General features: G+C 40.2%; 1 protein-coding gene across 1 annotated transcript in view; it reads right to left on the reverse strand.

Annotated features, from left to right (window-relative positions):
• The window catches only part of LOC122556509 (coiled-coil domain-containing protein 69-like), a 64170-nt gene that overhangs the window by 16413 nt on the left and 24566 nt on the right, over nucleotides 1-23191 (reverse strand). Inside the window, exons 2-6 of the mRNA XM_043703223.1 lie at nucleotides 15597-15663; nucleotides 8180-8391; nucleotides 5748-5847; nucleotides 1565-1638; nucleotides 848-949 (exon numbers count right to left, since the gene is read on the reverse strand). Coding sequence (XP_043559158.1) covers nucleotides 848-949; nucleotides 1565-1638; nucleotides 5748-5847; nucleotides 8180-8391; nucleotides 15597-15663 — 555 coding nt within the window. The remainder of the gene's footprint in view (nucleotides 1-847; nucleotides 950-1564; nucleotides 1639-5747; nucleotides 5848-8179; nucleotides 8392-15596; nucleotides 15664-23191) is intronic.

Here is a 23191-nt window from a genome sequence, read left to right on the forward strand (position 1 = left end):
TTCATAGCTCCTTGAAAGTGGAGTCACAGGTAGATAGGATAGTGAAGAAGACATTTGGTATGCTTTCCTTTATTGGTCAGAGTATTGAGTACAGGAATTGGGAGGTCTTGTTGCGGCTGTACAGGACATTGGTTAGACCACTGTTGGAATATTGCGTGCAATTCTGATCTCCTTTCTATCGGAAAGACATTGTGAAACTTGAAAGGGTTCAGAAAAGATTCACAAGGATGTTGCCAGGGTTGGAGGATCTGAGCTACAGGGAGAGGCCGAACAGGCTGGGGCTGCTTTCCGTGGAGATCCGGAGGCTGAGGGGTGACCTTATAGAGTTTTACAAAATTATGAGGGGCATAGTTAGGATAAATAGACAAAGTCTTTTCCCTGGGGTCGGGTAGCCCAGAACTAGGGGGCATAGGTTTAGGGTGAAAGGGGAAAGATATAAAAGAGACCTAAGGGGCAACATTTTCACGCAGAGGGTGGTATGTGTATGGAATGAGCTGCCAGAGGATGTGGTGGAGGCTGGTACAATTGCAACTTTTAAGAGGCATTTGGATGGGTATATGAATAGGGAGGGTTTGGAGGGATATGGGCTGGGTGCTGGCAGGTGGGACTAGATTGGGTTGGGATATCTGGTCGGCATGTACGGGTCGGACTGAAGGATCTGTTTCCATGCTGTACATCTCTATGACTCTATGACTATGGTAATCCCAGCCAGCGCAGGAATTGAACCCATGGTACTGGCGACACACTCCATTGCAAACCATCTAGTCAATTGAGCTAACCAACCACCATGGTGAAGTGCTAGGTCTGGTCAGATTTGTTTAATTCACATGGTTAAAATTTTAAATACCTGATTGTCTTTACTGAGATCTCTTCTTAATATTGCATCCTCAATCTTCTTTGTCTTCTTTTGAAATGTGTTGACTTGGGCAGTAAGCTCTTCAATTCTTTCCTTCAGTGGAAAATCAGAATAGTGAACTGGATTACAATCATTGCATTACTGAGACTAAATAATTAGTATTAAAATGTTTGAGGTGTTCAAACTAAAACAAATTGAATATTTTGGGTTTTTTTTCAGATTTTAAAGTAAATCAGAAGTATTTTCTTATCTGACTGTTGGCTTTTACTCTCCCATTAGGAAGCACATTAAGCCCACTGCTCCAATAGGTCGATAATTGTGCGGTAATAAGATGAATCATATAAACTGGTTCCTGTTTTGATCTCTTTTGTTCAGAGTTAGCTGATTTCGTCTGGTCACTGGGAGGCCACTGGCTCAATGCTGTTACATTGAGGAGGAAATATTGTCCAGGGTTTTCCTGGCTGATCACTTGCTGCAATTGCTTTAATAGTGTGCATGTATTCATTCACAGGAAGTGAACACAGTATGGCTGTCAATACTGATCCCTGCACAAACACATTATCTTCCATCACTCGCTTTCTGAATTTACACATAAATAACAGAAACTTGAACAAGGCAGATGAGGGCCCCAACATTAGCTTCTCCAGGAAAGGGGGACAGGGCAGAAAAATGGGGAGAGAAAATAAAGAAACAAGCAAACAAACTAACCTGAAGGCACGTGATAGTTTTCGTAAAGGACTCAGTCAATGATTTCTGCTCCTGTTTATGTAGCTTTATGAGCCCTAGTAAAAAGAAGGATAGTCCCTCAGAACGTAGGGCAGGTAATTTGCAAACAATGGATTAAAATTCGAACAAAAATTCAGTCTGTTAAATTACTGAATCATATAAACATTTTTTCAATCAATTTCTTAATCAAAATTTATATATGGAAATACAGCGAGTTATAATTCTTCTTATGGTTCAATCCTTCCCATGCTCGGGAATATCATCTAATTTCCCTTTGGCTTCAGGAAGTTTAAAATTGTGTTCTAGTCCTAGCAAGGCAGTGTTGAGTACAATTTAATCCCCATCCTCCAAAAGAGGGTAGAGAACTTGGTCTCATTGAGTTGCCATATATTCAGATTCAGAACTTGCAGATTAATACTGAGCACGATACAATGCCCAAATCTCACTTCAGGGAAGTAATAGTGATCTCTTCTGTAGTATTATATCTCATGGTCATAAATATCTTTAAAAAACACAGTAGCAGAATCGTACAGGAGTCTGAATGGTGTGGACTGCAGAAGAATTTGTAGAAGAATCACTTGAGAAGTCCAGCAAAGCCCATCTACACATCAGGAGCAACCCACTGCATCTTTCATACAATTGTTCAATGGTGAGGAATTTCTTGCTAGACAGCAGCATGTTGTCAATTAAATAGAATTTTAGTTTGTTACAAGTCTTCTTAATGCCTGAACTTGCCTCATTGAATATTCAGTTTGCTAGCCCTCCAAATGCGAACAATTGAGACGTTGAGAAGTCATGACATTGGAAATCACAGCCGGTATCTGAAGATTGCAACACAAAGGATTTCCACATTGAACATTCTGTACCACCCTTTCAGGGCACACTTCATGGGCATGAGCTACATGCACTCCACATTCATGAATATAGTATCTAATATGTGCCAGCTTCTAAGAACCCTCATGGTCCATCTCTGATCCACTTACGGGACCCTTCTGCACTAACTGACATTGTCATGCAACAAGGATACCATACGGTCAGGGACATACACCCAGCACATCGAATGGACCAGGCTGCTTTTCCGGCCTGTTCACTTGTTGTCACAGCGCTCACCCAGACCTAACCCAGATCTCACATCAAACCTACACTGCATCGACTTGCGCTTTGTCCCCTCAGCACATGACATCAGACTTACAGTACTACAACATTGCCTTGCCATTTAGTGCGGACACAAAGCCAGGAAGCTGGTCATGGTTCTGTTGTAGTCCTCAGTCAAGTCAAGGGAGATAGCCTATGGTCAAACGGTCCCTGCACAGTAAGCCATGGGCAGCCTCTGATACCAGTTCAGGAATGAGAGAGGTGCAGGTCTTAAAGGAGATTGATTGATACTCCATTGCACGGTTGTTATTTTTGGTGCAGCTGGAGAGGGGGTGTCCCAAGTGAATGGGTGGGCACTGTCTGAAGTCATGCAGGGTTGGGATCAGTGAGTGAGTGAGGGAAAATCTTAAATTATTACTGAGAGTGGTAGTTGGGGTTAGGTACAATAGCAAAGATAGAAAGTGAGATATCAGAGACGATGATGACACTCATACCGGTGGAGTGAGAAGGTCACAGTCCTTTTACTAGGTTGCTATGCATTCTCCAGATGGTTGAGACAGGTCTAATCCAATTACGAACCTTGTAACAGGTTTGCATGGCCTGGCATCATGTCATCCACTGCTGGTCCTGGGGAAGAGCACATTCCACCTCTGCACCAAACTGAACAATCCCTTCAGCTCCCTGACTGCAAAGCGTGACATCTCATTTCCCTTGTCTGTCACACCTTGGCCAAATACCAAGAACCGTGGAGGGTTGTTCTGGACTGACTGTTTGTGGTGTGAAAAGTAGCCATTTAAAGATGGCACCCATGCCAGGGATGGCAGCCAATTCCAGGATTTCGCACCAGTGACCAATTGTTCTGGGAACAGTGACAGGTAAAATGGGACAGAATTGGATAGACAAAAGGGATTCCATTGGATTGGGGTAGATAGCCAATGAGATTTATAAAAAGACGTGAGGAGACAATCTGCTGAGGACAGTTTACAAAAAGAGTCGCTTGACTCCATCCATACTTCCTGCTCACTCAGGAAAGCAGCCAATATAATCAAAGATCCCTCCCATCCCAGTTATACTCTCTTCCACCTTCTTCCATTGGGCAGACGATACAAACATTTGAAAGCATGTACCAACAGATTCAAGAACTGCTTCTTTTCCGCTGCTATCAGATTTATATACTGGGGTTGATCTTTCTCTGCACCTTCTCTGCAGTTGTGACATTATATTCTATGTTCTGTTCTATTACCTGATGTGCTTATGTAAGGTATGGTTTGTCTGGATAGCATGCAAAACAATATTTGTCATTGTATCTTGATACATGCGACAATAATAAATCATATGAAAAATCAAAATCTATGAGGTGAATTTGGAAAGATATGGTGAGAAAATTGGCTAAGCTAAAAGCTAAGGTTAGATTTTTAACCTTGTAACGGTTGTAAAACTAACGTAATGGAACTGCCCTATTTTCACTTCCATCTTTGGACAGAAATTGGGGTAACGTTTCAGGTTGAGATGACCTTTCTGCAGAACAGTTTCAACTGTTCCGATGAAGAGTCACCTCGATCTGACTCGTTACCACTGTTTCTCTCCACACATGTTGCCTGATCCGCTGAATATTCCCAGAACGTTGTGTTTTTATATCAGATGACCAGTACTTGCAAAATGTTGCTTCTGTTTTGCTTTTCTAATTGCACTTCTACCGATTTCAGTAAGATTTAGACATTTTTTTAATAAGAAATGGCTGAGATCAGTTTACAGTTTTACAATAACTTGTACCATATTAAAGAAACCTATTGTTGTCAATATAAACAGGGAAAATAGTTCCTTATGGGAGATCTTGGTGTTTTTGTGTGGGATGGGCTAGAAAGAGTGCAAAAAGAATTGGAAAGAGTCAGAACAATATGTTGGCTGTTTGCTCCTTTAAGGCAGACAGCCTCAGTGCCTGATCACTGATCACCTTTTAGAAAAAGGGGAAAATAATCAGCAGATTAGGCTGGCTTAGCTTTTCACACAACTTTCTTTTAACAAAGTACAAGAGCTGGCTACTATAGAACTAACTACTGCTTCGGGCATTATTCAAAGGACACCTAAAACTCCATGGTTTCTAAAGTTAAAAATCACACGATACCAGGTTATAGTCCAACAGGTTTATTTGGAAGCACTCGCTTTCGGAGCGACAACCACCTGATGAAGGAGCAGCTAGTGCTTCCAAATAACCCTGTTGGACTATAACCTGATGTTGTGCGATTTTAACTTTGTCCACCCCAGTTCAACACTGGCACCTCCAAACCAATCCATGGTTTGTAGATTTGAAACACTTTCATTATAAAGAGAGATCTTGGGACTATAATTTATTATCTATTAACGTCGAAGGAAAGACGTAAAGGGAAGATTAATGGTGGTAGGGTCAAAATGGGGATTGATAAAGCAAACAAATTTGCCCACAGTGTTAACTCTGAAAGAGCCATAGTATTTAAAAGAGAGTTGCAATGCCTGGAAGAAGGGACGCCCTTGTATCTCAGACATAAAAGAGGACTCACATGACACAATGCAAGTCTGTGGTAAGTGTGAAAGATGATTAGAAAAGAACAGCAAGTTAAGTGGAATTGGTCCAGGCAGTGAAGAGGCAGTAAGTATGAATGTGCAAATTTAGCCCATGGCAGTAAGCTTCCTTCCAAAACAAAATGTGACCTGTTTCAGGTAAATATAGGGTAAACTCATCTTGTAGACCAACAGATTACTATTGCTATGGAAACTGTTGCTAAAGCAGCTTTTATTAGTCAGGATTATGTCAAGAGGCTTTTCTCTTTTCAAAGCGAGTGTACTATTTTGTAAAGCCACTTTTTGGTTCATTCTACAAGAAATATGCGTTTTGTTCTCTTTTCAATGACCTTTGGTATTTTTTTCTTGATTTTTAGGTTTGAGTAACCTATAATCGAAAGTGTAATTGGATTTCAAAGGTGATTTTTATAAAAACAGATAGCAGTCAACTTTCATCATTCATATGCAGAATAAACCTCACCTTTCTCTCATTCAGAGAAGCATGAATGCAACTCCGATAAAGTGTACAAACCTGCTATCGCAGCCTCACATTCCTCTCTTAGGATTTTGACATATTCAGAGTGGCTGGCTTTCAGTTCATCTATTCTGGACTCTGACTGTGCAGCTTCTTTCTGTAGAGTATACAAAACAGTTTGATAATCATTGACTTTTAAATAAATAATGCCCGCTTGCCACAATGCAAGTAAGTTTTAAGCACTATTCAAATAACCAGTCAACAGACCAAGCTCAAAAGGAACAGGTTGTAGCTTTGTTCACAGGAAGAGTCTACATCTAGCATTTAAATCCTTGAAGTGGTGATGTTTCTTTCCCCAATAATTTTTCGCATTAGTGAAGTTGTTCTGAAACAAAGTTTCATTGAAGGATTTATACCCAAATTATGTTTGATAGATCTGCGCATTTCCAGCATTTACTGTTTTAAGTTCCTGCATTTGAGAGATTTTGTTGTGTTTTGATCATGCCATGTGACCATTGCTGGTTACACCAGCATTTGTTGCTAATTCTTAACTGCCATTAAGAAGATGATGAATAATGAACCAAAAGCATTTAGAGCCATAGAGATGTGCAGCACAGAAACAGGCCCTTCAGCCTAACTTGTTCATGCCGACCAGATATCCTAAATGAATCTAGTCCCATTTACCAGCATTTGGCATATATTCATTTAAACCCTTCCTATTCATGTACCCATCCAGATGTCTTTTAAATGTTGTAGTTGCACCTACCTCCACCACTTCCTCTGGCAGCTCATTCCATACATGCATCACCTTGTGCATGGAAAAAGTTGTCCCTTAGGTCCCTTTTAAATATTTCACCTCTCACCTTAAACCTATGCCCTCTAGTTTTGGACTCCCCACCCATGGAGAAAAGTCCTTGACTATTTACCCTAACCACGCCCCTTATGATTTTACAAGCCTCTATAAAGGTCATCCCTCAGCCTCTGACAATCCAGAGAAAATAGCGCCTCACCCCGGGCCTATTCAGCCTCTCCCTGTGGCTTAACCCCTCCAACCCAGGAAACATCTTTGTAAATCTTTTCTGAACTCTTTCAAGTTTAACAACATCCTTCCTATAGTCAGAAAACCAGAATTTAATGCAGTATTCCAAAAGTACCCTAACCAATGTCCTGTACAGCTGCAACATGACCTTTCAACTCCCATACTCGATGCTCTGACAAATAAAGGCAAGTATACCAAACGCCGTCTTCACTACCCTGTCTACCTGCGACTTCACTTTCAAAGAACTATCAAGCTATACTCCAAGGTCTCTTTGCTTGGCAACACTACCCAGGACATTACCATTAAGTGTATAAGTCCTGCCTTGACTTCCCCTATCAAAATGCAACACCTCACATTTATCTACATTAAACATTATCTGTCAATCCTCGACCCATATTTGCCACTATATTGAGCAAGTCCACACCACTGCTTATAGAACTCACAGATTCATGGAAAGTATTAGAGTAACCCCAACCATGGGGAATTATTTTTCTGTGCAGCTCCTCAATTTCATTTTAGCCTTTGGCATGGTCAACCGCAGCATTTTCTTCCAATGCTTTTCTTTCATTTTAGAGGGTTGGTTAGCTCAATTGGCTGGACAGGTGGTTTGCGAAGCGGAGTGATGCCACTGCATGGGTTCAATTTCTGTACCAGCTGAGGTTACCATGAATGACTCTCCTTCTCAATCTCTCCCCTCTCCTGAGGTGTGGTCTGGTAAGACCGTGACAATTTTATCATTACCTTTCCTTCCACCGTCCAGCTAACTGGGACTGATCTTTCTTTCTTTGTTCCTCCCTTAGTTAAACAACCATTGCCAAATCCAAATTGGATCCGTCCTGAAGATCTGATTTATTGCATTGGTTAACGGACAGCCTGTCAGCCTTCTCAGGTGGATGAAAAGATCCCCTGGCATTATTGTGGAGCACTGTTACCCTCGTATCCAGGAAAACTTCTACCTTGGAGGTTATTTTGAGGTAATGAAAAGTCTAATAGAAAAGAAGGTTATTTTAGTTCAATTCTGCAGCTCTCACACCCATTCCCTGGATCAAACTCCAAACATCCTTTCTCTATCTCTTTACTAACAAATCACTTGCTTGTTATCTAATTTTAATTCAGATGACCAAAAACTTGGTTAAATTATAGGTTTTAATAAGCACCTTAAAAAGAGGAAAACAAGATAGAGAGCTGCAGGGAGAGCATTCCATAGTTTCGGACATAGGCAACTAAAGGCACAGTGAAAAATGATGGAGCAATTAAATTGTGAATTCACAGAAGGTTGAAAGTAGAGGGCTGCGAATAGTTATAATGTACCTTTAGAGATTAAACAATTGGAAACAATTGACTATACATTTCCATGCCCTCTGCAAACCATTTTTATGTTATCCCTATTCTACCAGTAGGATGAACTGAAAATTTGCACCAGAGGTTTGCCTTTAATCATAACTCAAACCTTTTGCAGTTCCTGTTTCAGTCTCTCAACATCCTCAGCAAGTATCTGCTGAAGCTGTTTTTTCTCTGCACTATGAATTGAACAGAGATCTTCTTTAAGTTGTGTAAGTTCCGTCTTGTGCTCCTCTCTGATCTCTTGCAACTCTTTCTCATGTCTCCTGTGAAGGGCTGCTTCTGACTTCTGTAGCTGTTCAGAAATATTTCCCAGTAAATCTGAAGAAAGGAAGTGAAAAAGCAAAGTGTTAAAAGCCATCGGAGAAGAGATTTCAATGGATAGCAAGATAGTGCAAAGCACAAAAATTCGTTCACTTCTCAAATGAAAATAATAAGACTGCTGATCTTTCTGTTGAATGGGCCAAGGTGGAAAATTCAGCAGGAATAACAATCAATTGTTAAATATTTAACCCTGTTTTGTTGTTACACAGATTCCAGACCAGACAGATAGTGCAACTTTAACACAGTTACATGACAACATGAAATGTGACATTCTGGTTTAAAAAAATATAAAAGAATACATATAACACTGACTCCATTGCCTTCAGTTGCACTCTTAGTGCAATGGAGTCAGTGTTAGATGTGTTCAGTCAGTTATAGATTTGTATTGTACAGTAAGACACCAAGGCTAGAACCCAGACTGTGGATATGTAAGTCTGTGATACGGTAGCTCCGTAAATAGTCTGTGTTGTTAATAAAGATCAAGACATTGGTCTGAACCAGAACCCAGTTTTTGTGGGTTGAAGGAAAGATCCTATGTTGGTATGTGTGGTCCAGATCATATGACATTGTAATGAGTAATATTGCAAATTAATAGTTGACATATCCAAACTGTGTATCATGAGCCATCCATCAGATAGAACAAGGACTCAGTTACTGAAGGTATCATGCTAGGCAACAACGACACATCTTTGACAAATGATACATATCCAGCTAGGATGACAGATAGCACACTGCAGGGTAAAGCTACACAAGTCATGATAACTGTAAAAGGGCTAGATCTGATCATGTCAGATGTTCTATGAGCATCCTTGTACATGTTATTGGAAAAAAAAGAAGGGAATTTTGTATTATGACATAGATTCCAGACCAATTGAACAGTGCACCTTTAAGGTTATTGATACCGCAACATGTGCAGTTCAGGCATAAAAAATATCCATCTCACCTTCAGTCAGTCAATTTCTGAGTGAAATGGAGTCAATGCAGTGTGTTCAATCAGTCATTTGTGTACATGGAACATAAGTAGCACTGAACCCAGATCAAGTGCATGTCTGTAATATTATAGTAAGGTAAATAGTTGGTTGGTGTTGTTAATAAACTGCATGATATCTGTCTCAACAAGAATGAAGTCTTTGTGGTATATATTAAGTGAGCTAACTTATAAAGGTAACACGCAGGCCATATCATATTGTGTGGGACCCAAAAAAATCAAGTCAGCTTATCTGGTACTATAGTCCGAGCTAAATGCTTGAGATTTTCTGGATTTTGAGATCACTATATTTGTTACTATGATAAAAAAAATTGTTAATGCTAGTCAAATCATGTTTTTAGTGGGATTAGAAAAGGGTGATTTTGAAGAGCAAGTGAGGACTGCAGATGCTGGAGAATCAGAGTTGAAAAGAGTGATGCTGGAAAAGCACTGCAGGTCAGGCAGCATCTGAGCAGCTCGTTGTTTCTTTAAAATTACCATGGAGTCTCAGTTCCTGATGACATACAAAGATGTTGCCAGGGTTGGAGGATTTGAGCTAAAGGGAGAGGTTGAATAGACTAGGGCTGTTTTCCCTGGAGCATTGGAGGCTGAGGGGTGACCTTATAGAGGTTTATAAAATCATGAGGGGCATGGATAGGATAAATAGACAAAGGCTTTTCCTGGGGTGGGGGAATCCAGAACTAGAGGACATAGGTTTAGGGTGAGAGGGGAAAGATATAAAAGAGACCAAAGGTGCAACTTTTTCACACTGAGTGTGGTATGTGGATGGAATGAGCTGCCAGTGGAAGTGGTGGAGACTAGTACAATTGCAACATTTAAAAGGCATCTGGATGGGTATATGAATAGGAAGAGTTTAGAGGGATATAGGTCACATGCTGCCAGGTGGGACTAGATTGGGTTGGGATATCTGGTTGGCATGGGCGAGTTGGACCAAAGGGTCAGTTTGTTGTACATCTCTATGACTCTATGACTAAGGAGGAACACAGAAATCCTTCCCATTTAGAAAAGGTTTTCAAATACATTTCCCTTAGGCCACATTTTCAATTCAGCATGAAACTGCCAGTGCTCTTGCTGAGACTACACATTGAATCCTGAATGCAAATGAGGGAATTTGAACATTCACATTAGGATGATGATCCTGCTGTACTGAATTAGCAAGATTAAATGGAGCAGAATCTTTTCAGGTGAAGATTATTGCAAAGACAGAGAAAGATTTCTACATGCTGTACACATACACCTTTACTAGGAACTTGTTAATCATCTGTAGCTTTCATGTCATTTAATGTGATGGCTAAACACAGTTCAGTATTAAACTATATTATTCTACCCTCTCCTTTCAAACCAAAAATAAAGAACTCCAGAAATTGCAATGCTGATTTCACTTTAAACTGGATCTGTTCGTAACTGAGGAACAAGCTGTAAGCATGTTTACTGGAATGTGCACTTTGATTATATTTGCTTTAATATTTTACAATCAGCCATGTGCAAATATATCAAGGATTGGTTAAAAATCCAAACGTTTCCTACTTATTAAAAAATCATGCTCACAATCTACAGTGAGATGATACTCTGCTGCAGAAAATGCACACAACACACTGGGCAGGTTCAGCTCTCCATGCATTTCCATTTTTTTAACCTCCTAAGCCATAACTACTATTCTATCTCATTCACATCAGTTCTCACTGAGCTGCTGCACAAAGAATTGCATTCTACAAACCGGTCTTCCATTTTTGCCAACAGCGCCTATCAACATGGCCTGAAGCCTGCTGAATGTGTTTGGATTAACAAAGCACAAAAAGAGAATCAAGTCTTCAGTTGTTGTGATAAAGTGAATCTAAATGTAAATATGCGTCAGCTGGCCCAGAAAGAAGGCTATACACAACCTTTGTACACATTTTCAGCCTTTTGGCACTGTTTCAATTCTAGTTTTTTCAAAAAAAATGCAAGTCATCAAACTTTAATAATAAATCTATTTTATATACATTATACTTTATCTCTTTCCATTTGAATCACTAACAAGACTGAAAGAGGCAAAGAAATGTTTGTGTATTTAAATCTGAAATCGATAGAGCTGAAGTGAGAGGGGTGAGAACAGAAAGCCTTCAGGGAGTTAAAGAGGAAGAGGCAGAAAAATAATGAGGAAATAGAGAAAAAATACTTTAGTACTAGAATACCAACGTGATCAAATTGTGAAAGGCAAAATAAATGGAGTCAAATATGAAATAGAGACTTGAAGCAACACATAAAGCAAAAACAGCAAACACTGCTCACAGAATGAGTAAATTCTCTGATGTAAGAGTATTGGCGAAGTAAGGGAAATTTCTGTGTTATGTGACCAAAATCATTAAAAACTTAGATACTTTGCTTGAAAACTTTATGCTTAAAAGGAGCTTAATTTAACAGTTTTTTTTATATATTAAAACAATTTTCTGACCTGATCTTTTCCTGAAATTTCATCATTCCATCCAATAGATGTCTGGTCATGCATTTAAAACGAATTACAGAATTTGTTTGAAATAACTTGTTTTACATAAAAGGAGAAGAATTTGTATGATTTGATCCTTATTTAGGTCAAACCTAAGCAAGCAACTTGGCGTCATGAAAGCACAAACAATTCTATTTTAATGAGTACAGGAGGAGACAAATTCAAGTATATGGTAATGAACTGAAGCAAATTGATAACTAAAGGAATAATCACTTACTGGATAGTGAGAATTAACATTTAAAAATGCAGCTATCCTTTGTGGCTAACTAAGGCAACTTAGTTTTTTAAATTGCAAAACTGTGTTGTCTATATATACACTCAGTGTGAACAAATCAAAATCAAACAGTGAGAATAAAGAGGGTCTATAAGAAGCTGACTTTTATTTACTATTAGCATATGTCTAAGCTTGGTTTTACAGTTTATTGGTGCAATGGTGTTAAGTAGCACTCATTAAACTCAGGTGAAAGTAACAATGGCCACGCATTTCAAATGCTACATTTTAGAAACACGATTTCCTTCCAATATAATGAGGAAGCTACTCCCTTTCCCAGAAGGGACACTTGTCAGTGTCCAAATGTAGATGTTGCCAATCTTCAGCATATGTAATTTTTGTAGTGTTCAAAGTGCTTTGTGAAGAGAGGACTACCAATCTATTTAATTGATTGATTGGTAGACATTTTAAAACAATGGTTAAATGAATATGCAAGATTTGGCATATGACTAAGGCAGTAAGTCAGGTGAAAATTTGGAAATTGCCTGGTCACCTGCCATGTTCGTTTGAAGGTATTTGTGACTTTGTTCACCATTGTGATCAGAGTAATTTTTCCATTAAGTCTCAGTTCCTGTACAGATATCGTGGTTGTAGTGAATACAGTATTGTTGATTGATACAAAATTAATCTCTAGACCAACTTCACCTCATATAATCTCCGTACTTACTTCATTCAAAGTATTATCAGCACAGTCTTTGTATCCTTCTTAAACATGGAATAGTGCAGTGCATGGTGCAGGAAATCTAACTGGCCTCAGAACATTGGGAGCAGCTCAGATTCATTTCATGGCGTCAGTAAGGCACAACAATGCCTCTTTTTCCTCAGGAGGCTTAGATAATTCAGGATGTCCATAAAGACCCTCACCAACTTTTACAGATGCACCACAGAAAGCAAACTATCTGGGTGCATAATGACTTGGTACAGCAACTGCTCTGCCCAGGACTGTAAGAAACTACAGAAAGTTGCAAACACAGCCCAGACCATCAAGCAAGCCAACCTCCCGTCCATGGAGTCCATCCTCATTTCTTATTGCCTTGGAAAGGCTATCATCAAAGACCCCTCCCACCCTGGTATTACTCTCTTCCAACCTCTTCTAAAAAAGATACAGAAGTTTAAACGCATTAAAACAGGTTTAAGAACAGCTTTTTCACTGTTGTTATTAGACTGCTGAATGGACTTCACTAATTTCAAATCAAATGATAAGCTTGCTTTGGTGCACCTCCTGTGCAGCTGTAACCTTGTATGCCTCGCTCTATGTACCCTATAATCTATACGTCCTTGTATGTTATGATCTGCCTGTACTGCTCGCAAAACAAAACAAACTTTTCACTGTACTTAGGTACATGTGACTACAATAAGTCAAATCAAATTTGGCCTGTTGATATTGGCACAGAATTAATGGACCAGCTTTCTCTAGAGGAGGGTAAATTGCAATATGCCAAGCAAATTAGTAATGTTCTTGACCATTTCATCTTAAGTATAATTCCCTAGAAATATGTGCTCATAATATTTCAGTGACAGTCTTTAACTCAACTAATTAATGTTTGAAGGAATAAGATTTCAGGACTGGGAATTCACCAGTTCTTTGAAGGTGGACTCAGAGGTGGAAAGGATGGTAAAATGAGACATGAGGGAATCCAGAGCTTTGATATGGTTTCACTATCGTGAGGTATTACCAAAGGTGTAATGGCACTGCTTGTTCCAGGTTAATTAAAAGGTAATTAATTGTCCATCTCACTGCCCTGTCAGAGCAGGCCTCCCCCTACCTGTTGAACCCGACAATCTCTTTGAGGCAGCTTTCTGCTCTGCCCCTTCACTTTTCCGAGGTTCCATGGTCCATGGAGGGGCCCCAGCAGCAGCAATGGACACTCTGATACTGTTACAAGAGGTTCAGTCCTTCAACTGATGGGACTTGCCTGCCTTTGACAACTTTTCTCTGGTTATCTATCAAAAGGTGCCTCAGTCTGGAGGGGTTTTCTCCCTATCCTTGCTGCATCAGGAGTGACCACCCCGATCAGTGCTTCTGCCGACCCTCTGACTGGGCCGCTCATGTCTCGCAAGGCAGTTTACACGGAGTAGGATGGCTGTCCTGGCAATAGTCTCTTAATTGGCTGCCAAAGGAATCTTCTTTGTCCCTGCCCTCCCCTTCACTTTTTTGATCATGCAGCATTGCCCTTTGATGAGAAGGGCACTGCTTGTCACTGGCCACTCGAGTGTTTGCTTTCTTCCTGGTGGTGGGAACTGAATAAAGACTTGTACACCTGTTGTCTTTCACTGTGTCTCACACCTGCATACACACATCATGAGCGCTGGGGAAAGTATTCAGCACTACTGCAGTTAGGCAATAGTGGTGGTGGTTAAAAAAAAATAAAACCAGGAGATTAACCAGGGGATTTAGAATCCCCTTAGTGAAAAAAAGAAAATATAACCAGGAGATTAAGAATCCCCTTTGTTGAGGGGACTGACTCTGAGCTGGCTGGGCCACAGTAAAACAAAATGGAATCCTCTTTGTCGTTCACACAGGATCAGGATCTGCATTTGCTCCTGGTGGTGGGATCCACAGTATTCCAGTACAATTCTAGCTCGCACTTCCAATCAATTACTTTCAGTGTCCAAATGATTGATTGGCAAGTTTGGAAAAAGGGTACATTACTTATTAATTTTAGACTTCAGCTTCTGTGCTGAGTTTATCCTTATTATAGCGCAAATGCAACAGCTTGACTATTGTATAACACCATGACTTGAGCCTGAAGATGAAATACAGACAATTAATTCGTAGAGATTAAGTAAAAATTTACATTCTGTCATACAATACTGCTTAAAAATGAAAGAAAAACAGTTTTGCAAAGAAAACAGCGCCACATTACTTTAAATACATATACTGGAGTTGGCAAACAAATACTTTCCTGAGGTGACAGATGTTATTCTGTCAAAGCTGATTAGTTTTCTTTGCTGCCCCACACCCTTTTCCGATGTTTCCTCATCTCACTATTTCCATCGCTCTGCAGAGCTACATTTAAGATCTCACAGAGAATTACCTACCCCAAAGCTACTAGCGGCACTAGTCTTGGTCAATAGGCAGTCCGGTGCCTGTACATTGAGATGTTAACATCGAAAGATGTTTTGAAAGCATGTAAATAAATTAGCCTCAAGTCTATGGAAGTCCCAGTAGCACTTTTTAAATAAATTTTAAATCATAGGAATTGTCACAGATGAGAGCTTCAGCCCATTAACTGACATCCAAGTGGGAGGCGGATGGATCCTTGGGTGCCAATGGAATTATGGGGGATGCAGACTGTGAAGGAAGGTCAAGTGAGGCAGATCTTGCCGAATAGCAGAGTAGATTCACAAGACCAAATGACCTGTGCCTGTTCCTCTTTCTTATGTTCTAGAGTTCAAAATGATCCCTCCACATTACAACAAAATAGCCCCAAGTTAAATCACTGCCAGTTTCTTACCACCATCTCCATGAAGCGCTGCTAATTCTTGAGGAAATTCCTGGTGTTCTTTTGATGGAGATTCTTTCTGTTTAAATTAAAAATGAGTTATTTACTCATTCCATATACTTTGCAATCTTTAAGAGGAGAACTGACAGGAATTCATTCAGATTTATTTAGAATAGTCCGTGAGATGCAGCAAACGAAAAACTAACTGTTGTGGTTCTTTCTCTTTCTAACTACAATCTTGCATACACATTTGAACTTGCCTTTATCATTCATGTCACACTCTCACCCCCTTCTAGATTACTACACAACATCCCTCTGCCTATTTGCATGTCTGGGCAGAACTCCGAAGCAATACACAAGAGTCACGGAGGTTCTAACAGGGATGGTGCAATCCTGCATATTTACTGGCCTCACTCAAACAAAACTGAAAATGTGTTGCTGGAAAAGCGCAGCAGGTCAGGCAGCATCCAGGGAACAGGAGAATCGACGTTTCGGGCATAAGCCCTTCTTCAGGAAACGTCGATTCTCCTGTTCCCTGGATGCTGCCTGACCTGCTGCGCTTTTCCAGCAACACATTTTCAGCTCTGATCTCCAGCATCTGCAGACCTCACTTTCTCCTCACTCAAACAAAAAACCCAACCTGACTACCATAATATACACAAAGTACACATCAATTACCCAACTGGAAAAATGTATAATGGCATGCCCCAGAATCTTTCCCTGCACACCAATGTTTACATTTTCAAGTGAAATGCTTTGAAGTCTGGACCTGTTTCTTGACACTTTGTAAAGGACAGTATTCACTGTGTACATACATATGCAATATGTTTCATCCAACTCAACCGATATGTCTGCCACACCCATTGTAGACACATAGATACAGACATTATGATTATACATCCACAACTGCTCATCCGTCCAGACATTCATTGAGAATCCCAAATTACTCAGTAAAATTCACTCACAATTACACTGTACCAAATCAATTCGGTATGAATAATTGTATTCTATTTTAATGGTAGATTTAAACCATTCTCCAACAGAAACTAAAAAGGGGAACAATTAACAATAAGCAAGTTGCTTGCCAATTTGGAACTATACCTTTTCCCATCTGTGTAGTATACACTAGCCAGAGGCTGCAGGTGGATAAGGCAATGCTGCAGCAGATGAAATGCAAATAAATTAATACACCTCAGAGACTTATTAAATCAATAGATCTCTGATGCCATTTTCAGGAAATTCAAAAGGGGCAGAATCTGCAGTTAAGGAGCAAATTACTACACCTGCTGGAATCCGTACTGCAAACAAAAAATGCTGGAAATCACAGCAGGTCACACAGCATCCATGGAGAGACAGTGAGCTAACATTTTGAGCCTGGATGATTCTTCATCTAGACTTGAAATGTTAGCTTGCTCTGTCTCTCTCTCTCTCTCTCTATGGATGCTACCTGAAGTCCTGTGATTTCCAGAATGATTTGCTTTCAGAATCTGCAGTTTTCCTGTCAGGTTAACATAGGTCGGTTGCTGTTGGTGGTTTGAATCAACTGTCCAAGCAAGTCACAAAGAAAAAGCATTGACGGGACATGGAGGAGGAACAAGTGTACCCTGTGGCCCCACAAAAAAACTTGAGGCAAGTTTTGTTATCATTCATTCCTATCTCCTCTACTTTTTGACTGTCAACAGCTCCCTGCACACTCTTCTCTTACAACGTCAGTTTACAGTCAATGTTTATTAAAGATAAATTTTGGTTTAAAAGCTTTTAGACAAAGATGTTATGACCAGATGACATTAGTTCTTTTTACATACTGTTTTTCACATTCCCTCAGTTCAGCACAAAGATTTTTAATTTTTTTTTTAAAAATGGCTACATTTCACTTCCTCGTTCAAACATGAATTAGCCCATTACAAAGTCTTCTTAAGTGAAAGATGAACAAATTTTATGAGCTACTAATGCTGAGCGAAGTAATAAAACTGAAAATGTGTTGCTGGAAAAGCGCAGCAGGTCAGGCAGCATCCAAGGAACAGGAGAATCAATGTTTCGGGCATAAACCCTTCTTCTCCTGAAGAAGGGCTTATGCCCGAAACGTCGATTCTCCTGTTCCTTGGATGCTGCCTGACCTGCTGCGCTTTTCCAGCAACACATTTTCAGCTCTGATCTCCAGCATCTGCAGTCCTCACTTTCTCCTCGAAGTAATAAAACACCATGCACTCAAACACAGGTTAAAATATTTAAAAAGAGGAATGTAGTCTAGTACAAAAACTAAAATAAAGCATAAGCAATTTACAGATTTCTAAACTATCCTTGAGGTTTTAGGCTGAATCGCAGATCACAGTAGCTTAATTCATGAGTTTTTTTTCTTTCACATTAATAAACTTTGTAGTTATCTATGTTATCAGCGAATGACTTGTTTATAATTTGCTTTATCAACAGGCATTGTCTTTTGAGAGGCTGAGAGACACAAAGGTAGAGAAAGCAAGCCACCCAGTTCTGCTGTTACAAATCCATCATTCTTCTCTTTGCTCTGTCAAAAGACAGTTGCCTAAAATACAGTTCCTCTATGTATTCCTATGTCTGGCTTCGCTGTTGTGTTTTCAAACAGATAATCTCCAGGCAACCTTCATCTCAATATGCGAAACTTCCAGTGAGGTACAAATCAAACAGATAAGAGCACAAATCTACAGTAATTAGTGTCGCCATTTTTAAAACTGATTTAATTCATGAAAGTTCTAGGTATTAGAAATCAGATGGATGGAAGTTAAAAAATAATTGTAATAATAGCAGTAAAACTGGACAGAGGTCAGACATCTGAATAGGAATTAAACCTTCCAATTTTTGATCCAAAGGATAGTTTGGTACCGGATTCTCATATATCCAAATCTGTCCTATAAATTCGCTGATATTTCACATATTCAAGCAACAACAGTTTGCATTTAGATACAGCCTTTAACATCATTAAATTCTTAAGGCATTTTGCAAACCACATGTTCAGATAATAGGCAGTTTCTTCCCATGGTCCAAAGATGTGCATGTTAGGTGGATTGTCGATGGGGCAATCTATCTTTAGCATAGGTGTCTAGGGATGTTTGGGTTGAATGGGTTAGCCATGATAAAAACCTTTTGCGGGGTGACAGGGATGAGGTAGCTCTGGGTCAGATGCTCTTTGGAGGCTCAGTGCCAAATGTTGAGCTGAGCATCCTCCTGCTGCACTGTCGGGATTACATGAACGTATCACAGAACTCTGTGAGCGTATGCATGTGGACAGCATGAGGGTGCCTGCCAGGGTCTCTGCACAGCCTCAATGATAATGTAAGGAATCTCTGCATCCTGTAAAGGTTTGGAAGGCTACATATAAAGGCTGGCAAGGTTATCTGCACGAGGAGCATTGCCGTGATGCAGAGACTGTGAGTTCATACTCAAGTTGTTGATCAATCTAGGCAAAGAACACATTTTATGGGACATTGGGAGGTACATCCACCTGTCATGCAAGTGTAAAACTTGCCTCTGAGCCATTTAGCAAACATTCATGATCATGTGTAGTTCAGTTACATCACAGAATGTTAGATTATTAAAAAGTGTGCCACTTAAAACAGATTTGAACCAATGCTCATATTGTAGCTGTAAATTTGACTTTTGCCTGTGGCAACCCAGATGCCACTTGAACACTGTTCCAGCCTCTCCTTCCCCGTGCCCTACAAATGTCATGTGCAGCAAACCTCATGTCATAAAAATCTGTTGCGCCTTAGAGTAAAAAGCAAATTCTCATGGCATTGAAAATCAAAATCCTCCCACTGTGTAACAACAGCTGCATGCACAGGCGTAACCTACTTTGAGACCAGACCATGGTTTTAATTCTGTACAACATCAACCCTTGCACAAGGAAGTATATTGTAAGTTTTTATATGTTAACCATCTATTACAGATTGTTAATACCCAGGAGGCATCAAGTAGAAACTGGATTTAGACCATTCTCTTGGAAATTGACACAATAACAATGCAACTCGAGTCAGCGGTTTATCCGTGTCACACTGTCCCGGTCATCACTCAATATTGGCATAAACATTAAATGTGGAAGACGCACAAAAGATACTCAGTCTTGTAATTTTCTGCTTCTGGAAGATGTTAGCCCTGATTTTCTGATTCCGAACAACATCTGCATTGTAAATGACAGGGAAGCCAGTTCTGTAGTTGCAGGCCAGTTCAGAGTGTCCAAAGCTGGCTCTGCACAGTTTAGGTGGTTACTGAGTTGCTTGAATCACTTGCTTCTGCTTTCAGGAAATGTTGGCCTTGTGCCAGCAGTCTGTTTACTTGGGAAGGCACATTCTATCGTCAGAATGATTTGGGAAGGCACCTGTCTGTGTTGATGGACAAAAATTAAAAAGGTCAATAATCATTAAGATTAAGATTCAGTAGTTTCTCCCTGATTCTGGTACAAAACTAGCCCAAAAGATACAATTTTGCCTCTTCATTACAGTAAATATCAAGAATTGGCTATGCACCTCAGATCACGTACAAGGAGCTTTACAAGGTATTTAAAAATGTGGCCATTGGTAAAGTGTAATTTTTAAGTGGCAGTATATGGGGGTCAATTATTGGTTCAACATTTAAAAAAGCATGTGACAATCTTTACTGACATAGGAACTAGCCTTAGAAACAAAAATCAATTCATCAGTAAAATGTAAGCAAAGCAAGATAGTTCAAATAAAAGCTCGCCTACCAAACAAAAACTGAAGGGCACCGTTCACTTTTAACAAGCCTATTCCTGTAGACTAGGGCTCCCACAAGTTTAAAAATGCGTACAATGCTTTGGTGAAAAAAGCTACCAAGATTCAGGAGAAGGATCAATTGACATTAAATCTGCAGCTGGAAGGTGCATGTTGAGTTTACCCTGACTTGCATTTACAGTCACTAATGCAGACTCCAAAATCCAGACATTCGTCTTCAACATACAACATGGTATGCTGTAAATGTCTGGCTACTTCTGGGCCCACGTTTGGCACTGAACGCCTGATTTGGAAACCGTCTTTGTCGTTGGAATGTCCATATATCTTGTAAACTGTCACTTGTGCCCATCAAAGCTCTGCACTGCCTGCAATGCCCTCAATATCAGTTGTGCTTAAGCCAACTGCAACAATAGTGGAATGAGGGGATTAAATGACACAAATATAGAAACGAGGCTGGTTGTAGAACGGAGACAAGAGAGTTACAAAATTCTTGGTCACTATCAATAAATGACATTTCATATTACATAAACACCCAAATGAAACTTGCAACAAAAGCAAAAATCTTTTTCTTGTTTGGATTATCAAAGAAACAGTCAATGGGTAACAGCTGAGACTGCAAATCATACAGGAACAAGATGGGGCTATCTTGAGGCTTCCAGGTCAATGGCCTCAGACCAAAGATAGTAAGAGCTGTTGACATCAATTACATATTCGCACAATTTGCCATGGGCATAGTTTTACACATACATAAGATGATATATGTAGGGCCATTACTCACTTGGTCTGTTGTACGCTCAATGAGAGAGGTAATGGAATAGTATTAATATCACTAAACCAGTAATTCAGAACACCAGGCTAATGTTCCGAGGACATGGGTTTAAATTCCACCATAGCAGAGGGTAAAGTTTGAAATCAATTTTAAAACAAAAACCAAGAATTAATCGTGACCATATAACCACTATCAATTATCGTGGAAACCTATCTGAATCACTGATGTCCTTTAATGGAAGGCATTCTGCCACCCTCACCAGGCAATCTGGCATTCCTGATCTACATGCAACTCCAGACTCTTGGAAATGTGGTCGAGTCTCATGGGATGGGAAAATGCTGGCCTAGCCAGCGATGCCCTGATCCAACAATCGATTGGGCATGATCTTTACATGCCATTCCGCCAGCCGGTGGAGCATGTGCAGATTAGTGGCGCTGTGCCAACCACAAACCCACCAAGCCCTTCCTCCAACTGCAAACAGTGGTGGGAGAGGCATTGGGCAGTCCATCCATTTCTGGAACAATTGGAGACCTTGATGGGCCTCTTCCCACCCCAAAGTTTTCACTGCGTTGGCAGGTAAAGGTAAAGGAGAGTTGCCTCCGTAACAGCCCCGTCACCTCCTCACACATTCTGCTCCATTGTGGCCCACCTATTCCAGCCATCCAGCCACCTGTAGTGTTCCCTGGAGCTTGCCAGCCTAGCCCAAGCAAAGCACCCGCACTTAACTTTCTCTTTGACACTTTATGATAGGGAACTGGAAGCAAATAGCACTAACAAGATCAACTGTCCTTCCAGGTGGCAGCAGAAGCCTGTCTTAAATGAATTAATGTACTAAGTGACCACGGGGTAATCTGCCAGAGTTGGGGATACAATTAGAACCCTTGATCATTTGGCCACAAAGCGGTATGGAGATCTTAGTACCCTTTTATTAACCTTGATAAACAAGGTTGGTTGGAAGATTGATACACAGGCAGACAATATGCTATATGCATTTTCTAAGGCCATTTTAGATACTGAAATAGTCAATAGGGATATGAGCATTCAGTTTCAAAATCAGTTCTGAGGAAGGGTCATACTATGCCTCTACTTCTTCAGGAAGCTAAGGAAATTTGGTATGTCTGTAAAGGCCCTCAGCAACTTTTACAGATGCATCGTAGAAAGCATTCTATCCGGATGCATCACGGCATGGTACAGCAACTCCTCTGCCCAGGTCCATTAGAAACTACAGAGAGTTATGAACACAGCCCAGTCCATCGCGCAAGCCAACCTTCCATCCATTGACTCCATGGATAATTCTCGATGCCTCGGAAAAGCAGACATCAAAAACCCTCCATCCTGGTTATAATCTCTTCCAATTTCTTCAGTGAGGGAGAAGATACAAAAGCTTAAACACATGTACCAACAGGTTAAAGAACAGCTTCTTCCCCATTGTTGTTAGACTTCTAAATGGACCTGGAAAATTTTAAATCTAATGTTGATCTTGCTTTTTGTGCACCTTGTTTGCAGCTGTAATTTTGTATTCCTTGCTCTCTCCAATCAGCTTACAATCTTTGTATGGTATGACCTTCCTGTACTGCACTCAGAGCAAATCTTTTCATTGTAGTTAGGTACATGTGACAATAATGAATCAAATACCATTCTCGAAATGTTAACTTTGTTTCTCTCTTGACTGATGCCGCCAGGATTGCTCAGTTTCCCTAGCATTGTGTGTTTGTTTCAGATGTCCAGTATCAGTAGTAATTTGCTTGCAAGGTTTGTGAAGGTTTGTAGCTCAGGTTGAGGTTTAGGGTGTAGGTTTGCTCGCTGAGCTGTAGGTTTGATATCCAGACGTTTCATCACCTGGCTAGGTAACATCATCAGTGGCGACCTCCAAGTGAAGCGAAGCTGTTGTCTCCTGCTTTCTATTTATATGTTTTTCCTGGATGGAGTTCCTGGAGTTTGTGGTGATGTCATTTCCTGTTCATTTTCTGAGGGGTTGATAGATGGTATCTAGATCTATGTGTTTGTTTATGGCGTTGTGGTTGGAGTGCCAGGCCTCTAGGAATTCTCTGGCATGTCTTTGCTTAGCCTGTCCCAGGATAGATGTGTTGTCCCAGTCGAAATGGTGGGTTTTTTTT

Source organism: Chiloscyllium plagiosum, chromosome 14 (genome assembly GCF_004010195.1).
Source record: "Chiloscyllium plagiosum isolate BGI_BamShark_2017 chromosome 14, ASM401019v2, whole genome shotgun sequence".
Lineage (NCBI taxonomy): Eukaryota > Metazoa > Chordata > Chondrichthyes > Orectolobiformes > Hemiscylliidae > Chiloscyllium > Chiloscyllium plagiosum.